At 37.1% G+C, this 14,501-nt stretch overlaps 1 protein-coding gene across 2 annotated transcripts; it reads left to right on the top strand.

The window, feature by feature from the left end:
* Positions 1–5,656: 5,656 nt before the first annotated feature.
* vgll2a (vestigial-like family member 2a) lies at positions 5,657–13,817 on the top strand. 2 transcript variants are annotated; one of them, XM_026923501.3, is made up of 4 exons: positions 5,657–6,037; positions 7,424–7,709; positions 8,271–8,759; positions 10,591–13,817. In XM_026923501.3, the coding sequence occupies exons 1-4, from the start codon at positions 5,930–5,932 to the stop codon at positions 10,629–10,631; spliced, it is 924 nt and encodes a 307-aa protein (XP_026779302.1). In that variant the 5' UTR covers positions 5,657–5,929; the 3' UTR covers positions 10,632–13,817. The 2 variants fall into 2 exon arrangements, with proteins under 2 accessions (XP_026779302.1, XP_026779301.1); XM_026923500.3 differs by having other exon boundaries at positions 5,662–6,037; positions 10,426–13,817.
* The last annotated feature ends 684 nt before the right edge of the window (positions 13,818–14,501 follow it).

The following is a 14,501-nucleotide window of genomic DNA, read 5'->3' as shown; positions in this document are numbered from 1 at the left end:
CCTTGACAATGCTTTTGTATGCTGGTGCTTTCATCTCCTGCGTCCCACCACCCCGCCCCTGCCTTGACGAGACGCAGGCAGATTAATAGCAAATGGACGGATAAGGCCAAGGGACACAAAGCCATGGACCCGTCAGTTTAGTCTGGAGAAAGAGTGAAAACAGAAGGGAACTAAAAGCTACACGTGAGATACTCTTCTCTCTTCTTCTGTCAGACGTGTTGAATGCACCGCTGTCTCAGAGGCATTAGGTCCTATTAGCTCTCAACGATTCCTTCTCCTTAAGCTGTTTGGGTGGAAATAGAAACCCTGTCGGGTTACACGGCCTAAAACCCCCATTGTTTTGGAGCTGTCACATCAGAAATGAAGAGTTATGACAAGCCGTAACTTTATCTGCTAACAGGTGTGGCACGGCCAAATTGGAAAGCAGAACAATATGTATGAAGTGGGATCACGAACAAACAGTTGCTCGTCCTTTTAATGTGTAATCTTTAAATAAACAAGCCATTAGCGTCTCCTCAGAGGTGTTACACCTATTCATTTTCACCACCACTTCAAGCCGCTGTGCAGGCTTATACACTGTTTATAGATATGTACGTATTATATATATATATATATATATATATATATATATATATATATATATATATATATATATATATATATATATATAAATATAATATTAATGCATAGTTGCACTTAAAAAAAAATCTGAAAAAAAATGAGGTACGAGTTAAAAGAAAGCTTCAAATTCATTGCTTAAGCACAAAATATACATGAACGCTGAAAGAATAGCCCCCTAAAAAAGCATTTTAAATAAAACTTTTGTTATCAATTTTAATTGCTAATGTAGAGGAGTTGTTAGCTAACATGAACATGCAAACAGTAATCCAGTTTACAACCTGAAATTATCCCTGAGGTTAGCTAGCATGCTAACAGCTTCCCTTATTAAACTTGAAATGTGTGAATTTTCCATTTTTAACCAATTCATATTTCAGTTTTTCACATGGAGTGCGTGTATTTTTAATGCCACATGTCACGTTATACAGGATGTTTAGAGTTACATTTAATGTTGTGAAACAAATTAGTTCCATCGTTCCCTCACCTCCCTTTTTTTTTCTTCTTCTTAACAAGACAAAAAAAAAGGCCCCGCAGCTTGTCATGTTACAGAGAAACATGCAAAAACTCCTTGGTCCTGAAGACTTTCCTGTGGCTGATACAAAGCTCTGACACTGGAGACTCATTCCAGAAATGTTAAATAAACAGCTCCTTACGGAAAACGTCAACATTTCTACAAATATACATTTATCATTGTTAAATAACAATGTTTTAATCCATCTATTATTAATCTTAGATTTTGTGAAGCGTCTGCAATACAAGTAAACCCGTGATATGATTGACAGCCGATGCTACTGTCCAAGCTGGTGTTATAGAAAAGAAATCAACACCTTCCAACCAATCAGAATGGAGGATTCCATACAGTGCTTTGGTATAAAAGAAAGTATTTCACGTCCAGCACTGCTAGCTTGTTATAATAAGTGTGAGTGAACATTCCTGTCATATTCCTGATGAAATGTTGATGAGCGGGAACGCTGCCTGTTCCAGCTTCTCAGCACGGTTATGACAAAAGCACTGTCGTTGCTTAAAGCGAGCACAGGCTCTTTGTTTTGTCAGTTGTAGGGTAATGTTGATTTTTAAAAGCCCTAATGATATATAATGCCCTTTGACCCAGGTACCAGTTGCAATGAGACTATTTGACCTCTGACCCTTGCTGTGAGATGGCGAAGCTGTGGCATTTTGAGCCGAGGCACCAGAGCAGCACTCGTCAGTTGCTTTCTGTGTACAACAGATTCGAGTGTCATAGTTAATTTGCTTCTCATTTTTTAACCGGTGAAAGAGTGGAGGTTTGTAGGCACGCCCCGTAGTTTAGCCGATAAACAGAACCATTATGCTATACTGAGCTTTTTCTCTGTTATGTTATTAATAACAATTCTACAATAAAATGTACTGAATTTGTCTTCATATGATTTATAGTTTTTCATAGTTTTGCAGTATATTTATTGAATATTTCTTCTCATTATTTATCATTAAGCTACTGTGAATTTTGGATCATTATTATGATCTGTTAGAAATGTTAAAATAGCCTCAAGGGCTGATTGAGTCGTAGCCTAAACACACAGATTACTGATAATATTAATATTAATGTATTAATAAATCACTTTCAGGTGTTAATTCATCAATACAACATTTTACAGGCTGTACCATCACCATCATCACCATCATTCATTTTCTATAACAGCAGAAGACATTTATTTAGCATTATTGGAAGGAGTCTCCAGTTCCAGAGATGAGAAAAGTCTTTGAGACAGATGAGTTTACACTCTGTGGTTTCTCTGTGACAAGACAAGCTGCATTTTTTTGTCTTATTAACTTGAAGAAACAGAAAAAAACAAAGGCTGGTGAGGGAATGACTATTTATAGCTGCTATAACGTAAGTGAAAACAGGAACTGACTTGTTACAACATTAATCGTAACTATAAACAGATAATGAGTGCGATGTTTTGGTCATTAATACATTTAAAAATTGTAATTGTTGGCAAATTGCTGTTGTATGAGAGGAATAAAACACTTTAGGGATGTGCTGTTATTGGAAAATAATCAGTAGCAGTGACTCTGCTTTATCACACCACCCCATTGTTGATTATTTTCCTATAACAGCATGGCACCAAGTGTTAAAATATTAATAATTGAAAGATAGAGGGACAGCAGATGGTACACTTGCCAAACTTTCTATACAAAAAAATTAAACTAATACAAACAGATTTAGGCCAGATAGATTCTGATTAGCTTGTAAAAATGCTTTTTTTAAAAAAAACATTTTAAATTTATTTTTGCTTTTTATTTATTTTTGATCCCCTGAAACATCATGAGTAGACATCATGCTACAATAACAGTCCTAATATACTTTTTTCATATGTCTATATGTGTTCAAAATGGATACTTTCCATCGGTTTGATCATGAAAGTTAGTTTTCGTGTGTTTTTTTTCCCTAAACCTTTGTTTTATCAGCATGACACACTGAGAGATGGATAATGAGCTGATCATTTGAATCGACACTGGTTTAGGAAATAAAAAGTAATTTATTCATCGATCATCAATCACTCAGTAGCTACTTCATCCTGATCACTGTGAATAAACAGAAGTACAACTTTTTTCCTGTAGTGCATTGTTATGACACTGTCGGCTATCTACAGAACATTGTATGACACAAGCATAATAATAACGTCATCTTTTTTCGAATTTGAGTTGACTGGAGAACCCCCTGTCCTTCACTGTCCTTTACTGTCCTTCACTGTCCACTTTACTGTTAATTATCTGAGTAGTTGAATCAGGTGTGTTAGAGCAGAAAAACACTAAAATGACCAAGTCTGGAACCTGTGTGTTAAATATTATTTGCATACTATGGGTCTTTTTCAAACCATCTGGTGATCAGTGGCAGGAAATACAGCTCACAATCACTGCAGCGTCCCTAAATCCATACTCAAGCTTTCACTCTTTTCCCACTGATGTGCTTGTAAGAAAGAAATGGCTTTGTGCTAATCATTGGGATGAGGGTGAGCATTCTAAGAGGTTAGCGTGTACTTTTGTGGCTCACAGTTCAGAAAAAAATCTGACTACTCGAAAACCTTTGGGCGTAGACTCTTAAAACATGGGTCTATACACTTTTTCAGTTTGATAGTCAACATCTGTAAAACTCACAAACTCTGAAAAGCTAGCAGTGTATATAGGACCTGCTCCTGCTACAGAGCACGACTACGCAGCTTTTTTTCCTCCAAGCATAAAATGACAATTCTCATCATCCCCTGCACACACACTTTTCCTGATTGTTGCTAATACTAGCTAGCTAGATTATAGGTGCTGTGTTTATTAGCATCTGCCCCAGTCGATTGATTTAAACAGACTAGCTAGCTAACTATGTGTGAACAATATTTACTGTTCACCTTAATCCAGAATATACTATTAATAGATGGTTCACATTCGGGCACTCATGCATTTTAGTATGTAAACAATGTTCAAAGTGGTAACCAGAACGCTATTATTCATGTACTGGATACGACGATCGTCAGTTGTCATGAAAAATAGCCCAGGGTATTAAATTGTGTTAATTAAAGCATGATTAGACTCACGTTGCAAACAATTTCCATCGATAATGTTTTATTTCTGATGTTACGTCTTCTCTGATTGTTGCGTGATGTCCACATAGACAATCTCTGAAGCATTAACACCTGTTCATTTGTTTTCTGCTGGATTTTTAAGTGTTAATTCACCGCTGCAACTTTGTAGAGCCTATAATACATTACCATCATCCATTTTCTATAGCTCTGAGTGCAAAAATGTGTTTAGTAACATTCTGCAAGCAATTTTCACAGATGTTTCGTGTCTCATTTTACTTGTTTGTAACTACTGTATAACATGTATGCTATGTCTAAAACTAGAAAAACTAAATCATTCGGCTGGAAAGCCATTGCAATATTGCAATATTTTGATAAGTAATAACTCCTTGTAGCTTTTTATTTCCTAAACCAGTGTTTCTTCAGCATGTTTGAGGGGACTTTCAGGATTAGATCTCTCCTGATAATGAGCTGATCGTTTGTATCGACACTGGTTTACTCAATAAGTACAGAAGTACAACACGCATTTATTTATTTATTTAGTTAGTTAGTTAGTTAGTTAGTTAGTTAGATGTAGTTCATTATTACAGCTCTGTAGACCATCTACAGCAATATTGAGTCAAAAATATTTAATCTTTCTATTAAATCTTTCACTATATGGCCAAAAGTATGTGTACCCCTGACCATCACACTCATATGTGCTTGTTGATCATCCCATTCCAGATTTATTCCCCCTTTTTACTGTTATAATAAGCTCCACTTTTCTGGGAAGGTTTTCCACTAGATGTTGGAGCGTGGCTGTGGGGATTTGTGATCATTCAGCCACAAGAGCATTAGTGAGATCAGGTACTGATGTTACAGAAGGTGAGGAGGTCTGGGGTGCAGTCAGTGTTCCAGTTCATCCCAAAGGTGTTCAGTGGGGTTGAGGTCAGGGCTCTGTGCAGGACACTCCAGTTCTTCCACTCCAACCTTCACACACCATGTCTTCATGGAGCTCGAATCGTGCACAGGGGCATTGTCATGCTGGAACAGGTTTGAGCCTCTCAGTTCCACTAAAGGAAAATTGTAATTCTACAACATACACAGACACCTTATATAATTGTGTGCTTCGAAATTTGTAGTACCAGTTTGCAGAACCACATATGTGTGTGATGATCAGGTGTCCATATACTTTTGGCCATATAGTGTGCTTTATGTTTCATTTAAACTTATGAAAAACACTAAAAATAATTTTCATAAAATGTATCAATAATGTTTTGTGTTGTTTTTTTTTTACTCCTTTTATATTCAGTTTGAATATTTAGAAAACGCATGCAACAATTTCGAGTTTAAAAAAAGTGGAATATGAGGGAAAAAACAGAAAAAAAAAATTTATGCACACAGTGGTTAACACTCATGCTGTATATAAAGCTAGAAGGGCTTTAAGGACAGCGCGCGCTCCTAGATTGGTCGCTTGAGCGCTCGCGCAGTCAGACGTCAAAACGGGGCGAGTAGCGGTTTCTCACACACACACACACACACACACACATACAGACACACACACACCGGGGTGGTTAGAGAGAAAGAGAGAGAGAGAGAGACTTCCACACGCCGCGCGCACACACCCGGAGAGCCACGCGCGCGCCTCGGACCGTGGACTCTTGTATTTCTCGTACTTCTTTCTTCTTTCTTCGCTCCAGAACCTCGTTGATCTCCAATGAAGCGTGATTGTCTGCTGTTAAACTCTTCTACTTGACAACATTGGCTCGTTTTTTTCCGCCATGAGCTGCTTGGATGTCATGTACCAAGTGTACGCGCCGCCTCAGCCTTACTTCACCCCAACTTACAGCCCGTACCATCATCATCCTCATCCTCATCCTCACCACCAGGTACGTCTCACAGCCACCAGTTCAGCTGGTGCACTACTCGAGTCAAGATTCAAGAACTTTACTGGAGTATGCACGAGCTTGCTGTGGAGTTGATGCAGTAGCCAGAAAAGGATAAATAATAACAAATAAAAGAATGGCAATGTTTAAAAAATGAAACAAGGTACTGTGCAGATTTAAAAAAAGTCCAATGAGGCATAAATTGGGGGAAAAAACTATCCAGGAATCCAGGAAGTAAGTGCAGTGTACTAAAGTAAACTAACTAAACTAAAAAAAAAAACAGAAAAAAAGATATAATTCTGTAAATAAAGAAGAATCCAGCAGGTAACTGCAGTGTGCTTCTGTACAGATAGTAGATGCAGTAAAAGTTACATCTAGTACACAAAGTTTTCCAGAGAAGCAGGAAGTTTCAGACAAAAAGTCCTTCATCAGCTGTGCAAGCAAAGTGTTTCTGAAGCTGTAGGAACTGAAACCAGGAGATTTTCCAAATATCTTATTTATAAATGAATATAAACTATTTATATGTCAATTATTTATTTATATACACACAGTAAAGGTACTCTTGGTCATACCACAATACTCTGAGGTATTGTGCAATCTAAGTCAAAATGAAATTCAAGCTGTTAAACTTCGAGTGAGTTCACGAATGTATATATTAAAAATAATATATCATAATTTATCCTAAAATCATTTACTAGTCTTAAAAAAGCAACCTGGTTTACTTTTCCCTCTGTACATTCTGTTGCTTTAGTATTTAATCTTCTCATGTGAACCATTTATTTATTATTAATTCCATGTTTAATTTCATGTTACATAATTTAAGTGTGTGTGGGTGTGTGTGCACTGTTTCGGATTCAGAAATAAGATTAAGGAGAGGTCTATTAAAGATGATATATATATATATATATATATATATATATATATATATATATATATATATATATGATGTGAAATCATTCCTTGCTCTTGGTAACTAAAGGGGTGTTTAAAGCTTTTGCACTTTCTTAAAACCTCTCACAGCAAACACACACATGCACATACGTGTTTGAACGCAGGGCTGGTGTTCATATTCGAAATAGTGCGAAAAGTGTCAAATTTCACACAGCTCACGCAACACACATGTAGCCAAGTGCTGGATTTTGCTTTTACCTGAGCAAGTCTGTGTGGAAATATAATATACATGTTTTTTTGACTGTAACGCAATAATTTATAAATTGGTTTTAAAGTTATCTTTTTTAACGTATATGATATACACTGAGAAAGGAAAAGGGTTAAAGAATATACCTAACTCAAAAGCTCATATTCAAGCAGAGATTATTATAGAAATATATTAATATTAATAATAATATTAACAACGTCCTGTAAGTGGTAATGTTTGTGTTGTTTCAGAAATTGGCTTTCTATTCAAAAATGCAAGAAGAGCCCGTAAGTGGAGGGAACTCGTTCTCCAGCCATCCCGCGCCCACTATAAAGGAGGAGGACTGCGCGCCGGAGAAGGAGCAGCCGCCTGAGGCTGAGTACATCAGCTCACGATGCGTCCTCTTCACCTACTTCCAGGGAGACATCAGCTCGGTGGTGGACGAACATTTCAGCCGTGCCCTGAGCCAAACCAGCAGCTACGGCCCCGCGTCAGCCAGCAGCAACAAAAGCACACGAGGGGGCGCGTCCTGGAAAGGTGTGCAATGCTGTTCATGTAGTCAAGTAACTGTGCAACACTCAGGAATATTCTCACTGATTGAGGATGATTGATTTTCAAAAAAAAAAAGAAAGTCACTGTATGTGAACGCTGCAGGATAATCACTAAAATCTGAGATAATCCTGATTATTTTGCATGATAGAAGTTACTATGATTTGAAATTATCCAGCTAATGTAGCTTTATTGCAGTTGATCGTGTTAATGTTTTAGATCAACAGAAAGCAGACTTCTCTGTCTGGAGTCAATCTCTCAAATATGGCAGCTGATTTGATTTATAATTACGGAGAACAAAAATAGTGCTTCAGTCTATTTTCAAACAAAAAACAAACCAAAAAAAGAACAACCGCACACTTAGTGCTTGTAACACATTGAATTTTTGAGCCAAAAGAATTTTTATTAAACTTTTTATCTATGCGTCATCATCATCATCATCATCATTTTGTCTTTATTCTCATAATTCGTAATTAAAAATATTCAACATCTGATGTTAATGTTTAAAATACATATTTATATGAATGCTGTCCATCTCTCTTCCTCCAGACGGATCATTCCCAATGAGCCAGCGCAGTTTCCCTCCGTCCTTCTGGAACAGCGCGTACCAGCCGTCAGTCACGGCGTCATTAAGCAGTGCTCTGGGCGCGTCCCACACCGACCTGCCCTTCCCTGCTGACCCCTACTCCAGCGCCTCGTTACACAGCCACCTCCACCAGGCGACGCCGGAATCCTGGCACCCGACACACCACCACCACCATCATCCGTACCCGCTCGGCGGCTCCATCAGCGCTCAGAGCTCGGCTTATCCTCGGCCCTCGGTGCACGACGTGTACGGGACGCACTTCGACCCGCGGTACAGTTCTCTCCTAGTGCCCTCGGTGCGGCCGCACAGACTGCCCCCGGCCACGGTGCCCGCTCCCGGACCCTCACCGTGTGACATCAGCAAGAGCGATCCAGCCAGCTCGGCATGGACCGGAGCTTTCACTGGGACGGGATCCGATATGGGACAGAGCCTCAGTCTGAACGTGGACGCAGGTAAGAAACACTGACTCTCAGCCACAACAACAGTGTAAAATTATTTCCAAAATTTACCTGCTTGGATGAATTTCTCTAATGAACATGCAAGATTATTTCATAGCAAATTTGTAAAATAGTTTATATTATGTTGTAGATATCACCTTCACAGCATTTTAACTTGAGAGTGTCAAGAACTTAATGAAAGACTGTTCTTTGTAGATATGAAGCAAAAAAAAAGTCAGAAAGTAATGAACATAACAGAAAGCTTAAATCGCAAGCTGTCCTTTCTTATCGCAATGTTTTAAAGGAACTCTTCAGCGTTTTTCGAACTAATCTCGATCTGCTGAAGAAGAAGAAGAAGAAGAAGAATTTCACCACATTTTCCCTGCACGAAAAAAAAAAAAAAAACTGGAAACCTGTTTCCTCCAAACACATGCATAATGGAAGTATAAGGGCAGTTGTTTAAAATACACGACAATATAATACAAATACCAAAAAAATCTACTGTCACACCCAAGACAGTAAAGGTTTAAGACACTTTCCAACACTAGAGCGATACAATAAAACTAGGTTCTTATACTTTCTGAAGGTTTTGTGGTGTTCCTGCACCATCAGAGCCACACAACTACACCAGTAACACAAATCCTTCCCTCTGAAGAAGTAGTCCCATCTCTATAAGGATGATACAGGATTAACGCTTCATTTATAAACCCATGAAAGAGCTCTACAAAAAAAAAAAAAACGCATGTGTACATGAAACCATGTACATTTTCGTCCTGATTTGTGGAGGTTTTGTTCTGGAAATATTATACCATTATACCATGTAGGAGATATTACACCATGTAGTAGTGACATCACTAATAAGTGAATTTGAATGTGTAATATGCATATTGAGAAAATATATCCAGTTTATAAACATGTAGAATTCAACAAAAGCTCTTAGACTTTCATTATAAGTGAGATTTGGCTGTAAACACGGGAATTTTTGTTCAGTTTTGTTAATGGTTAATGCATATGCATTACTGACATGATGAATAGACATTATTCCTTTAACTTCTTCGCCTCTTCATCCCTGTGTTCTTTGCAGTGTATGTCACGTGCTTCACAGATGTTTCAGATACAAAACTATACAAAAGAATTCAAATACAAATAGAGAAGGTCTAGCCAAAGTACACTGCAGTGAATATATATATATATATATATATATATATATATATATATATATATATATATATATATATATATATATATATATATATATTTATACATGTTTCTTATTCTCATGATAATTTTTGTAGTAGCTAGAAAATATCTAAAGGTTTAAAATAAAACAGTATCTATTATTCAATTCAATTTTAGTTATATTACTCTTTCAACAATGGACACTGCACAAAGCAGAAATATGGATAAAGATTTATATGTTTTCTGCTTCTACTTTTTTCCTCACAGACGTTGAAGTAGTTGTTATGAATACTACATTTTTATGTTCCTTTAAAAGTCAGAAGGTTGGTTCTGTTGTATAATTTTACAATCCTAGTTTCGGGAAAAAAAAGGATATGAATGGCTTTTTCAACCTTTACGCCTTTATTTTCACACTTTCTTGCTTCAGAGCTTGTTGGTTTCCCTCTTCCTTCTCCACTTTTCTTACCCTCCTTTTCTCTTCTTGTCTTACTTTTTCTCTCAGGTCTGCAAAACCAGGATAAAAGCAAGGACTTGTATTGGTTTTAGTGGCCTGCCTGCCCGCTCCAGCCTCGGCTGATCTCTGTCTTTCTGTGCCTTGCGCTTAGGCCACAGCAGGCTTGTCTTTTTTTTTTTTCTTCCCTGTAACAGATTGTGATCTCACTTGCAGCTCGGCGCTACGCGCTCTGCAGCGGGGGCATCCTGAGCTGAAATCGCACCACAGTGGATAAACCCAAAGGCTCTGTCAGCCCCTACCAGAGCGGAGAGAGAGAGAGAGAGAGAGAGAGAGAGAGAGAGAGAGAGAGAGACGAGACTTGCTGGAGGAACGGCCTTCCAGAAATACACGCTGGTGGTGTGACCGGCAGCTGTTCTCTCCAACACACATCCAAGAGAAATAAAAAAGAAGAACAAGCGCTTCATTCTGGGATGCGTGAGAACCGAAACGTCAGAAGTGCTCAGAACGTCCTTCACAACAGGGACCACGGCCAGTGTCAAAGACAGGACAGGGTCTTATTGCAACTTTTTTTTTTTTAAGAAACGAGAGACTCCGATGAGAGAGCAGCATTCCCTGTCGTGTATTACAGAAGAGACCGGAGGCTATTTGAAGCCACTTGACTCTATCTATATTGCTCTCGACAGCTGTCATCGACAACTGGCTTGGAGCTCAGTGGACACACACAATCGCAGCGTCGCTCTGCACCGCTTCCCGGCTTGGGATTTTTTTTTTTTTTTGAATAAAAGGAGCGTTTTGTTGAACACACCCACGTGGAAACAAGTGGTTTGTGAGTTAAGGATAAACAAGGGGAAGAGTTGACACATGAGGAAGTGCCAGCAGATGGACACACACATACACACACACACACACACACACACACACACACACACTGTTTCAATGTTGCTGTATATACTACATGTGTCTGAATGTGAAGTCGGCTCATTGCTGTGAACACACTGCCAAAAATCTGCTGTTCGGATTTCTGTCATCACTGGCTCAGTAGCTATGTTTACACGCAGTCCAAGAATTTCCAAATATAAAACGAATTTACATCAAACCGTGTAGATTTTGTATCCACCAAGACCTCAGAGAGCGCTATTTCATTCGGCTGTATACTTTCATATTACTAGAATGACAGTAAAGCTCTCAACTCTCTACTTTTATGCCAATTGGTGCTGTAAAGATTATCATTTATGCCAGTTTGGCTTTTGAAATATTACAACTTTATGTAAAAGATTAAGTCTGAGCGCACGTTAGAAGGGGTTTAAAAGTCAGAGAACATTAAAAATCTGGGAAATTTTGCATTTAAAACCGGAAATTTTTAGAATTTTAATAGAAAGAAAGGAAATGTTCAATATCTTGAATAGTGACTTGTTTCTAGGTTATTATTTAAATGTAAATCTGAGCAAAATTTGTGATATTGATCACAAAAGATCAGATTTTCCTAAAGTCGTATCCTTTCTGTTGGAGCACGGGTTCAGACGACACACAAATTTATGGAGTCCATGTCAGCTCGAGGGTCAATAAAGCAAAAAGGAGGACGTACCAAAACATGCTAAGAAATTCTGCAGTTCGTGTAAATATTTCTGTAAGACTTAAAAGCAGTTATTGCTGATAATATCATTTGCAATGAAAAATATTGTAATAAATCAGAAAGCAATGCGCAATAGAAGCATTTTTATTTCCAGATTTTTACTGCCAGACTTGAAAAATGAAATGAAAACGAATGAAATTTCTATCCAGCTGAACTAAGTCAATAGTATTAGACTCTTAAACTATTAAATTATTAATAATGAATCTTTAAAGCATATTATTGAGTAACTAGGGTGCATTCAGAGTTATGAGAGTGAGGAATATACATCTGGACACACCTACATATCCAGGGAATTGAATTCATTTAAAAAGAAAAACGTTTTTGAATTTGATTTGTATATAAACAATTGCTTATGTATTAGATTAAAAAAATATAGGAAGCCACGAGGGGTGTGTAAATAATATTTCAAAGCAAGGATGATGCAAAACTGGCTTTCTTACCTGTGAGTGATATTATCTGTTAAAAAGAAGCTTCTTGTTTTTTCTTATTTATTTTTACGCTATGTATTGACGCTAAAAAGTCCTCATCTGTCCTCATAGGTGATTCGGATTACATATCGCGTGCATTTACATTTGAGATTTTCAACAGATTTATAGCAAATTTAAGGTAAATATAATAAATAGGCGTCTGCGATCAGGCTGAATTCGGATTGGCGTGAGTCTCTGCGTGTAAACGCAGCCCATGTGACCAGTGTGACGAGTCCCAGTAGTGTATTTGAACATATTAATATATTACCTTGTAAAGTATTTTTCCTTGTTGAGGAGAGTTCAGTGTTTATCTGCTTTATCTATACCGTCTGTCTTCATGCTAACGGAGTGGAACTGTGTCATACACACAACTGTTGCTGTCTTCTTTCAGTATTAACGGAAAAGTAGTTTAAAAAAAACAGAAGTGCATGCACACTGCTCTAAATGCTCTCGAAATATTTATTTGAAAATGCTGAAATATTTTAAAAATCGATGCATTTAAACCAGTGTAGAGACTGAACCCGTTTTCTATTTTTAACTTATTTTGGATTTTTATGCCAAGCAGCACATACGAGCTGCAAGTTGGATGCACGTAAGACAAGGTTTATCTTTTTCACCAATCCTGGCTGGGCATTTCCACGAGGCAGTCTTTAGCACCTGAGCAGGACTTTTATAGAAGAAAGATTCCATACAACATTGGGAACCTTCCCTTTTCATAGTGACCTTCCCTGTGTATGTTTTTACCCGTGTACATAAAGGCTCAACGTCAAGGGCCTGCTGTATTAATAAAGTGACTCCAGCTGTCCGAAAACACAAAACGACTCTGATTAAATCATGACCAGTTTATTATCACGCTCTACATGGCTTTTACATTTAGTTTTGTCACTTAAATCATGATGTAGTACAATGTTTCCCATTACCCCGGATATTCACTGTTTTCTACAGATTCTTGCTTTATATGCCATAATAACCAGCACATTTATTATATACACATGAGATTTATATGCAGTGCACAGGGAAGCTGAACAGTATGGACAAAAATAACGTAATTATATTCCCTGTGCATTTTGATTGTAATTAGCCTTTCAGTATATTGAGGAAGAAAGCAGACGAACTTGTGATGTGTCCCAGTTAAAGTAAAATAGCAAGTGTGTCCTTTTTACATAACAAATAAAATAAAAAAAAAGGGAAAAAACACATTTGTATATTTAAAACATAAAATATGTAATACACAGGCATTGTAAAAATGCTGTATGAACACAAATTTTAAAGAAAGTTTATTTCTGTAACTGGCTGTTGTGATGGTGATATTAGAAAAAAAAAGAACAACCTATCATATGTCACATTAAATAAAAAAAATTTCTGGCCTAGATTATTACTGATAGATTATTATACTGACCAAAAATGAATTAAAAAAAATCTTTCTTTCTTTCTTTCTTTCTTTCTTTCTTCTCTCTCTCTCTCTCTCTTTCTTTCTTTTGTTTGTTGTTCCTTTCTTTCTTTCTTTTCTCTCTCTCTCTCTCTCTCTCTCTCTCTCTCTTTCTTTCTTTTGTTTGTTGTTCCTTTCTTTCTTTCTTTCTTTCTTTCTTTTGTTTGTTCTTTCTTTCTTTCATCTCTCTTCCTCTCATTCTTTCTTTCTTTCCTCTCTCTCTCTCTCTCTCTCTCTCTCTCTCTCTCTCTCACTCTCTTTCTTTCTGAACACTGCCACAGGTTATATTTTATAGTTTTATCAGCTTTGTAAGACAACTGTAGGCAAATATTAGATATAAACATAAATGTCCCCCTTTTTAAAAATTCTAATAAAAATAAATTAAAAATAAAAACAAATCAAAATACAAAATTTGCATATTCCAGAGGCTAAAACATAACAACAAAACATAAATATGGAATAAAACATCTGGGAATGCTGATTGGAAAAAAAAAAAACTGATGACCCTGTAATGTGTGTGTGGGTGTGTGTTTGCAGGTATTTGAATTTATGAATTGGAAAAATGAATTTATATGTTTGTTTGTTTGTTTGTTTG

This window comes from Pangasianodon hypophthalmus, chromosome 19 (assembly GCF_027358585.1).
Source record: "Pangasianodon hypophthalmus isolate fPanHyp1 chromosome 19, fPanHyp1.pri, whole genome shotgun sequence".
Classification (NCBI taxonomy): Eukaryota; Metazoa; Chordata; class Actinopteri; order Siluriformes; family Pangasiidae; genus Pangasianodon; species Pangasianodon hypophthalmus.
This window is presented reverse-complemented; position numbering and strand designations above follow the sequence as displayed.

Bases quoted from the DNA above. Each gene is read 5' to 3' on its own strand.
- vgll2a (XM_026923500.3), top strand. From the start codon at position 5,930: ATGAGCTGCTTGGATGTCATGTACCAAGTGTACGCGCCGCCTCAGCCT. The intron at 6,038-7,423 runs GTACGTCTCACA...GTGTTGTTTCAG, and splicing joins ATCCTCATCCTCACCACCAG to AAATTGGCTTTCTATTCAAA. The intron at 8,760-10,425 runs GTAAGAAACACT...TTTTTCTCTCAG, and splicing joins CAGTCTGAACGTGGACGCAG to GTCTGCAAAACCAGGATAAA.